Raw genomic sequence first — 9847 nt, forward strand, 5'->3', positions numbered from 1 at the left:
TGTTTCCCTTTTAGCATTCCGCTACTTTCCCAAAGTTTAGCCCACGTGTCACGGAGGTAATCCTTGGAAAGGTTACTAGACAGATTCATTTATGTTTAAAAAAAATAGGGAATGTAAAGTGATAACGTTCCGTTTTAAACAATGCCGATACAATAAAAAATTTATTCAAATCTGTTTAGTCCCTCCGCCACGGTTTCACGCGCTGCGCCTATTATGCGCTCTACAGCACTCAGCGCTCCATTCAATTCAATCTTTTCGTGTTAACTTTTATACTAATGGGTCAAATTACATAGCACAAAATATATAATTTACCCACAATAAATACTCAAAGCAATAAATGTATTGATTTTGATAAGAGTTTGATAAATATACCAAAATGTGTAAAGAAGTGTTCAATTTAAATAATTTTTATGCCTTAGAATTTTGATCAAAATGGCTTCGACAGGACATTTATTTTTAGAATTAATCAAGACAAATAATTCTACATAACATCATTGAGTAACTTGAAATGACGTCACAGTTTATGATAACAATACGAATAAAGTTATAGACAAGGCAAGAAAAAAAAGGTGTGTATCACACACGATAGAAGTGAAACTCTACGAAGTATGGAACAAAGAGGAGAGACCGATAATATAAAATAGTATGTATATTTCTCATTCTTTAACTTCTTCCATCTTCTTCTTCTTCAACTAACCTCTTTCCCTGCTTCAATGAAAGAACCGATAGGTATCGTGTAATAGTACTTTCAGATTTAGTATTATGCATTGTGTAATAAAGCGTGTGAGTAGTTGCTGAAATAAATGAAAAATATGCTGTTGTTACTAATTATTATTATATTGTTTACTGTACGGTTACTGTACGGTCTTGATAAAAGCTTCGAATAAATATTTTTTTCCCTTTGTTTAAAGTTATTAAGTATATAATTAAAAGTGAAACATGTAGTTGCGTTGTAAAAAGGCAGTTATTTACTATTTGTGTTATGAGAGATTGCAAATCGTCATCTCGTGCTTAACATAGACGTGCGCTTTCATTATAACTACATTATCTATACGTTTTCAGTGTTAAATTACTTTGCTCCGTAATATTATACTACTTTTTTGACTATGCTTCTCTCTAAGCTGTGCTATGACAAGGATATGACACTGACATCAGTCATCGTACAAATTTTCAAATGTCAATTGTCAGCTGTCACCACTTCGTTGATGAGAAACAGCAAGTCGAGGTTAACTTATCGCAGTTTATGATTCTTGAATGAATTATTCGTGAAATGTGAATTCCATTAGATACATATTCATTATTAAGACGATCCCTGGATCTCCCTTCTTATGAAATGATATGTAAGCGTTAATAATATAACATGCAGCCCTTAATATTTAATGAGTGCGAAAGTTATTAATAAATCTAAATTGTTTACTTGGCACCGGTTTTAGATTAGTTTGTTAGATTTGTTGAAAATCCAAGTCTACAGTGTTTACATGTAATGGGAGAAAGGGACTGGAGACCGTTTGTTTATGGCGGCCTTGCGTCGATTGTCGCAGAATTTGGTAAGCTTCATTCTTCATAAGGAAAAATGAAGAGTATGTAGGTACTGATAAGTTTTCAAACATACTTTTTACGATTTTAACGTATATGTTCAACGGCAGTCGGCTGCGTTGATCGAGCTGAATTTTTTATTTACATTTAAATCATATTCAAGTCTTGTTAAACCAATTAATTTTTAAATGAGATTCTAATAGGCATACAGGCAGATAATGGAGAAGAATATTTCATACTTGAAAAGTAGATAGTTAAAATTAATTTACTTATCAATGTTGCTACAATTTATATAAGTATTAAAGTCATGCTCATTTCCTATCAGGCACATTTCCTATAGACACCACCAAAACAAGACTACAGATACAAGGGCAGAAGATAGACACTCACCATGTGGAGTTGCGGTACACAGGCATGGTTGATTGTTTTGTTAAGACCTCCAAACAAGAAGGGATTAAGGCATTGTACTGTGGGTAAGCAAGATACATTTTTATATTTAGTTAAATACTTCTTAAATTAGAATACTTAAAGAATAGAAACCAATTGATTATGGTGCCGGTTTTTAACCCAAGCATAATCAAATTTCTTCTTATATTTTGGTTTCACATGCTTGAGGGTGTGCATTGTGGGTCCTAAGAGGTGAGGCGTTGCCACAGTACCATAAAAGACCTGGGATTTGTATCCATTGCAATTTGTGATATATCTGAATTTGTTTTATACTAACGGCCCATATCCTTCTCCTCATCCTTCCCAGTCTATACCCTTCTATTCATCATTAATTCTTTCCTTATCCTTTACCCCCTACTTCCTCGGCAAATGTTCATGAGTGGTGGTGATCGCCCACCATCTCAGTTGTCTGCTATGAAAATAAAAAACATAGGCATCAGGCAATGTTTCAGATAAATTCTGATAGAACGTTTCTGTGATAAAAAATGACTCATTCAAATAGTTGAAGTAAAGGTTGAGAATTAGTATAATATCTGTATGTTAATAATATGTGAGAATTAAATATGTACTTAAATTTTTACCTCATAGAGGAAAACAATTTATCTCTTTCATAATTTTGTTATCATACAAATATTTTTTTGTTACTATCAAAAATTTTAACTAGTCATAAAAACATTCTAATCTTTAAGATATTGAATAAATGTATACTTAAAGTTGAATAAGTAACAAGCTTACAACTGTGTGTAAATCCTCTGATAACAATAAGACATATAAGATAAGGGTTGTCTTAATTCCACTGTTATTGTATTTTACAATCTTAATTGTCTCATTTAGTTTTATTTTGTCTGGAAATCATGTGTCTCTTAAAACAATGATGCTTAACATGTAATAAATTGATTTTGCCATACATTTTTAATACTGCAGTAAGTAGCATTAAACGACTGCAGTTTCGACTAACCTTACGTAACTACGATTACTACGATTGTCACAACTTGGCGTGAACATTTTTTGCGTGCGAAGCCGCGGGCAAAAGCTAGTAGACTTCTATATTTCAAATAAAAATCTGTAAATATAATACATTGGATTTAATTTTCAACTGACCGCGACATTCCCAAAAAATAAGGAGATTCAAATGTTTCATTAATTTTTTTCTATTTCTTCCGTTTTTTTATTTTTTTATTTTTATGGTGTGTGTTTTTTTGCGGAAATGAACTATGTTTTTGAAATAAAACATATGTACTTGCAGCTAAATATTATGATACTGTTATTTTGAAATATTTGTAATTTATTTTACTCAATAAGTTTACGTCACATAATAACGAACAAAAACACATCGTGTAAGTCAAGGCCCTTATTAGCATAATAATATTGAACGATATTATTATCTCACTTGAATTATTTTATCTTAACTAAAAACAAAATGTTGTAGAATTTTTTTCATTATTACATAATGTCGGTTATTTAACATATTATTTTATACTTTTTTTTATGTAGTTTTTACTTCTATATATTTTTGAAGGAGAAATTCAATCAAATTGCCTTCAAACACCGGTTTTCTTAACTGGCATTGATATACAGTGTAGCATGCTATTATGTTTCGGTGAGTGGGGGAGCTGGTGGCCCGTGTCCTGTCACTCACACTTCGCTGTCCATTTCATATTTCCAGCCAATCCTTTCCTTATCTTATACCCCTTAAAAGCGGGCAGTTAATTCGTAAAGGCACCACCTTAACGAATGTTATGACATAAAAATAGTTCATTCGTATTTTAAAAAAGATTATTGTAAATGTACAATGGCACAGTTACGCATGCATAGTATAGTGTTTCGCGTTGTGTAAGAGGGCTCTCCTATACATATCTGTGCGCTCCCGGCACGCAGCATATGGCCAGCGGTGCTGCGCCAGGCCACGTACGGCACGATAAAGTTCGGCACGTACTACTCGCTGAAGAGCGCGATCGCGGCGCGGCGCGCGGACGGCGGCGCGCGCGAGCACCTCGCCACCAACACGCTGTGCGCGGCGCTCGCGGGCGGCCTGTCCAGCGCCATCGCCAACCCCACCGATGTGCTGAAGGTTCGGATGCAGGTGGGTTTGGTTTGGTTAGCTTCAGCATAGTATAAAGCAAAGTCGTTTTCTCTGTCTGTCCTCGTTAAAACTACGCAACGGATTTTGATGGGTTATTTTTAATAGATAAAGTGATTGAAATAACATTTATTAAACTACGCCGAATTTAATGCGTGCGGAGCCGCGGTCATAAGCGCTAGTTTATACTATATTGTTTATCGAGACATCTACACTTCTGCACTAATATTATAAGCAATTGATGACTTTGTTTGTTTGAACGCGCTAATTTTAAGAACTAATGGACCCTGGAATCCTGTGCTATAAGCTATATATTAACCAAGGGCGAAGCCGGGGCGGACAGCTAGTGTAATATAAATAAACAAATGACGGGCTTATTGCTTCTTGGAGCGTACGTGCATCACACTTAAAAATGGATTTTAATCCAAAAGTCGTATATGTTTCCTAGGTTTATATTTAGCCTGTACATATGTTCGTTGTCTCTAATCTATGTGAATGTGTTATGTTTTACCGTTTATTAAATTTTGATATTAATATGTACATAGATAGAGCTGCAATCAATTAAATAATATAGATGTCATAATTGCAAAATGTATCTTATCGATGGAGTGATAGTCTATTTGTGACATTAGTTAATCACATAATATTATGATTGAATGTAGACATATAGATATTAATCGGATCAGATAAATCAATATGTCTTTTGTTTTGTTGACCTGGTGGGGGCACTGCCGTGCACCCAGATATTGAATATCTATCAAAATGATATAATGCTGACTGTAGGAGATAGTATAGTTAATCGTCATCAGCCCATATATGTTCCCACTGCTGGGACACAGGCCTCCTATGAGAGTTCAAGCCGCAATCCACCAGGCTGGCCAAGTGCGGGTTGGCAGATGAAACATGTCGTCGAACTTTTGATTCTTGGACATGCCGGTTTCTACACGATGTTTTTCTTCACCGTTTTTAAGCAGTGGTGATGTTATTCACATGTGCAGATAAATTGAAAAATTAATTTATTTCCTGCATGCTCGCCCGATCTCGAACCCCGACTTATCGATTTTGAAGTTCGAGGTTCTCACCACTGAGCCACTACTGCTTTTTGCACTGCTGCTGTATAGTTTATGTCAAGTATATATTAAAAAAAAAAATTAAATTCACATCAAAAAACTTATATTTCTAAAAGAGATAGAATACGCTACAATCTGTTGCCCGAGCGATGTTTGCGTGTTATGTATGCAACCTACTCACACGATGTGCTGTAAATTACGTTACAGGCGAACCATCGGCTCAGTTGCCCGCTATGACATAAAAAATATAATAAGAAAATATATATTAGTTAATTCTTATGCTTTATGTTAAGTTAAATATAATAATATAATGTATCTAGTATTTAAGTTAATTAAGTATGTTTTATAATTAATATTTTGTATCGCTGTCACATTGAGCGTGTTCTGTAATGGCAAGGGATTTGTATAAATAAATGAATAAATAAAAATAAAAAAATGACCCATGGCCTTGGGGCCGGGCGCTCGGCAGATGGGCACGGAGAAGCGCAACATAGTGCGGTGCTTCGTGTCGATCCAGCGCGCGGAGGGGTGGGCGGGGCTGTGGCGCGGCGTGGTGCCCACGTCGCAGCGCGCCGCGCTCATCGCCGCCGTGGAGCTGCCCGTGTACGACGCGTGCAAGCGGCGCTTCTGCGGCGCGCTGGGCGACCGCCCCGCCAACCACCTCGCCTCCAGCCTGCTGGCCAGCCTGGGCAGCGCCGTCGCCAGCACGCCGCTCGACGTCGTGCGGGTCAGTGCGCCGACCACTCTTGTATCCTTGTCTTTGTCCCCTTTCGTCCACTAAACGTCCAACGGTCAAACTGAGTTTGGTAGTGCTATTACGCGCTTTTAATTATCGCTATCAATATGATTATGACTAACCAGAAGTACCAAAAAAAGGATAATTCAATTCTTTTTTACCTCTACACCTTTTAGCTCGAAAATCAATCTAAGTTAACCGTCGCATTGCGCTTGTTGTGTTACCTGCGTGATAAGACGTCTTCACAATACTTCCCCGAAGTTTGTCTAATGCTATTCGAAATCAAGCATAATTGGCATAATACATATTTGTTTTGTAGAACACGCGAGTTTAGTAGCGTAGTGCAGAGTAACCAGATTCCTTCCTTAGTTTAGTTCAATTAATATGCCTTAAATTTGATGGCGGTATATTTTTTTTTTTTAATAATTTATTACCATTTCAGACTCGCCTAATGAACCAAAGAAAAGTGAAAGATCAAGGAGTTAATAGTAATCAAAAAATATACAAAGGAACGGTGGATTGCTTCATACGAGTAAGTTGCCATTTCTGTTTAAATCTGTTTAAACCATGCTGAAATATTCAATAAAATATTGGGACCAGAAATAAAATGAAAGCCACTTATTTATTTATTTGTTGCATCATTCTTCAAAATACAATATCCTATGACATTTATTATCTATCTACTGGACTGAAAAGAATATTAGAGGCGGTCTTTTCGCCTCAAAGCAAATTCCTACACACACCCTCATCATGGCAACCTTAGATCCATTTGATTCAGACACTGATGCATACATACATGCACATTTCCATTTATTTATTTCAGACGGTCCGGAACGAGGGTTTCCTAGCGCTATACAAGGGCTTCGTGCCCACGTGGCTGAGGATGGGGCCCTGGAACATTATATTCTTCCTCACTTACGAACAGCTCAAGAACTTCTACTGAGCGTCGTGTTGGGTGAGTAAGCGTTTACTCTTGGATGCCTGATGGTAAGCGCTACCACCGCCCATGAACATTTTGAGAGGCGTAAGGTCGATTGCAGACCTTACACATCTACAAATGGATTGCCGACTTCAAACAGGGATCAAGGAAGGAATGGCGAGAGGAATAAAAGAACCTTTCCTTAATATAATTCTGAGACTGGGAACGGTGAGGAAAAGGAAATAGGCCTCCGGTTCCCCCACTCACTGAACGAATCACAGCAGCAAGCTACTATTTCACGCCGGTCTTCCGTGGGGTGTGGTACTTCCCCAGTGCGAGTTGGCCCAATTCGTGGAAAGATAAGATTAGGGGGCAATTACAATCGCTCTGCATAGACAGCCAATTGCATAGTACTGGTATAAAATTAATTTAAACATTTGTTTTTGTTGCAGATGCAACAGAGTCCACTGTCGGGTTTTTAGTTCAATTTTATTTTTCATAAGCGTTAAAATACATTTAATGTACTAGTATTTATTTATGTGTTTTTATGATCGATTTAACATTAAGTATTTTTCTGGCAAACAGTTTTGTATCGGGTAAAAGTGAATTTCCTTCTCTTTACTGAGAAAAATTCTGAAAGGAAGTCACTTTTTAGAGATTTTATAACGGTTAAAGGAGTTACTTACTTACTTATAACGATTATTATTCTAACTAAAAATATTTAATTGTATAACCACGGTTCACTGAGACAAATCGGGTTCGAAGGACCAACACATGTTTTCTTCTGTTTTTGAAGTGTGATCTATTAGATGTAAGGTTATTTTGTGATTATCAGTAACTATTATAATAATAAGTAACTATATACACATTTTTATATCAATATTATTTGACATTCAATATATTAACGAGAGATTATTTTCACAAGCACGAAATATTCCTACCTTGAGGCTTGAAAAAAATGTTTTTTAACAATACTATGTATACACTTATTTTGCTTATTATATGAAAAACAATTGAGATTAATGGAGTGAAGGATTCTAAACACGGTTTCTTCATTAGCTTCGCCCGAATAGACTTCATTATTTGGGCAATTTTCTAATTTTTATTTTCGAAATATATTTTTTCATTCATGCCTTCTTAAAATAACGACTACATAAAAGTAATATTTCTCTTCCAATTTGATACGGTCGTTATTTATATAGGTTTTTGTCGTTTTTATTCACATTTTTTAAGTCAATGCCAAAATTATGATATGGCTACATCTCGCGTTTAATAGAGTTTACAAATCATCATAACAAGTTTATTTCGATACTTTACCGTTTAGGTGAAGTTTTTATTGATTACATAAAATCGCCGATTTAATCTATTGAAAACATCATGTGTTTAAAGAAAAGCTTTGTTTATATTGCGTATTACTTAAGTTATTTATATGGCGGCGTCATTTAGCCGACACATATCAAGCTTTTATTGTAATAAGGCACATAGTGCACACATCCTATTGTACATAGAACATAAGTTTATGGTAGTGGTAGAGTTGCATTTTATATTGTTCAATCGTTTTGTAGTATTTAACTTCTACGCTTTTATAAAAATATTGAGTGAAACTATTTGCTTTTAATATACATGCTTTTTATATTGTCCAAATAATAATAATGCGGCGTTTTTGTGATTTTATTTGACATGTTTTCACAAAAGTTTTCGAACGATTTAGCATAGACCTCTTGACGTAAACAGAAAATATGGTTGTATTTTCGCCTATATCTGAAAACTATATCTGTCTCTTTTACACAGCCGAATTTATCTTGAGAATGAGAAGTATAGGTATCTAATTACTTATTGAATCTTGACTCGAGATCCAATCGCTGATGTTTTTTTCTTAATACATGTATGTGCCTTTCTAAAGTCTTCGCTTTTTAACGGTTTGTATTTCATATAATTTGTTGCATTTACGGAGTAGTTAATGTCTTTATTATTAACAATGCATACTAATTAAACATTGTAACTATATATTACATGTGTATGTACATGAAAATATTAGTAATCTCATGCAAGTTGCCAAAACATATGTTTTTTCGTATCTACCATTTAGAACTATGACATTCAAGTCTGATTATTTTAACCCTTAAATAATGTCAATGATAGTAGAAATTAGATGTCATGTAGGTTTGATGTAATACGAAGTGTAGTAGACATCCAGGTACGTCAACAAAGAAAGATACCTTTTTAGATGAAACATATTTTGGTAAGTGAAGGCTATGCTTCCATATAACTGGCCAATGCCTTATATTTTTGACGCTTTTATTACGTAGGTAGGGTCAGCACAAACTATTTTGTTGTAATATAGTAGTGGATAACTTACTGGTCTGAGAAGTTTTGTGAGTGTAGTAGGGGCGGATGTACGGATTTTTTGTTCTCAGGTAACATTGTTTTATACGCTAAAATGATTCGAAGAAAAAACAATTAAGGGGTCACATGAAACTTAAGTATTTTTTAATATTGATTTGACATAAATGTTGACGGGTCTTCGATTCTTTCCAGAAAAAAAAACTAATATTGTGAAAATAAGATTTCAGATCCGTTGTTATTTAAAATAAATTTAATTATATAGAATATATTGCTTTAATTTCTAATTAATTATTATTAATTTGTTTTTAGAAAAAAAAAATTTTACGTACAATCTTGCCTCTAGTACGATGTATTTTTGCAATGATTATAAATCGATATTGTGTCAAACACAGTAGGTACAAATGTTAGTCCAAATGTTGTAGATAATATATTATTGGAAATATTATTGTGTTTTATTTTTCCCTTTATAATAATACGAGAACGTTTTCGCAAATAGACGTCGCTGGTTAGTTTTTATTTTTATTAAAATTTTGTAAATGATGGAAAGAGATGGAATGTAAATCATAAAGTTAACATTGAGAAATCCTGCCGAAATCATTTATGGCTCCATCAAGAACCGTTGGATTTTGTGGTTTTCAAAAAATATTAATTAAAAACAAGAATGCGTAAAGGAAGAATATAAGAAGATGTTTTAAACTATTACATAAGTAATG

At 34.6% G+C, this 9847-nt stretch overlaps 1 protein-coding gene across 1 annotated transcript; it reads left to right on the forward strand.

Moving 5' to 3' along the window:
• Positions 1–1202: 1202 nt before the first annotated feature.
• LOC119830818 (mitochondrial uncoupling protein Bmcp) lies at positions 1203–9576 on the forward strand. The gene is made up of 8 exons (XM_038353974.1): positions 1203–1340; positions 1434–1547; positions 1862–2009; positions 3862–4066; positions 5603–5860; positions 6312–6401; positions 6693–6824; positions 7241–9576. Exons 2-7 carry the CDS (start codon positions 1484–1486, stop codon positions 6810–6812), a joined length of 885 nt encoding a protein of 294 aa, XP_038209902.1. The 5' UTR covers positions 1203–1340; positions 1434–1483; the 3' UTR covers positions 6813–6824; positions 7241–9576.
• Positions 9577–9847: the final 271 nt, after the last annotated feature.

This window comes from Zerene cesonia, chromosome 1 (genome assembly GCF_012273895.1).
Source record: "Zerene cesonia ecotype Mississippi chromosome 1, Zerene_cesonia_1.1, whole genome shotgun sequence".
Classification (NCBI taxonomy): domain Eukaryota; kingdom Metazoa; phylum Arthropoda; class Insecta; order Lepidoptera; family Pieridae; genus Zerene; species Zerene cesonia.

What these genes read in the sequence shown, in the direction of transcription:
- LOC119830818 (XM_038353974.1), top strand. Translation starts at nt 1,484, where the DNA reads ATGGGAGAAAGGGACTGGAGACCGTTTGTTTATGGCGGCCTTGCGTCG. An exon ending in ATTAAGGCATTGTACTGTGG is followed by an intron (nt 2,010 to 3,861) that starts GTAAGCAAGATA and finishes CCCGGCACGCAG; the next exon opens with CATATGGCCAGCGGTGCTGC. An exon ending in CGCCGCTCGACGTCGTGCGG is followed by an intron (nt 5,861 to 6,311) that starts GTCAGTGCGCCG and finishes TTACCATTTCAG; the next exon opens with ACTCGCCTAATGAACCAAAG.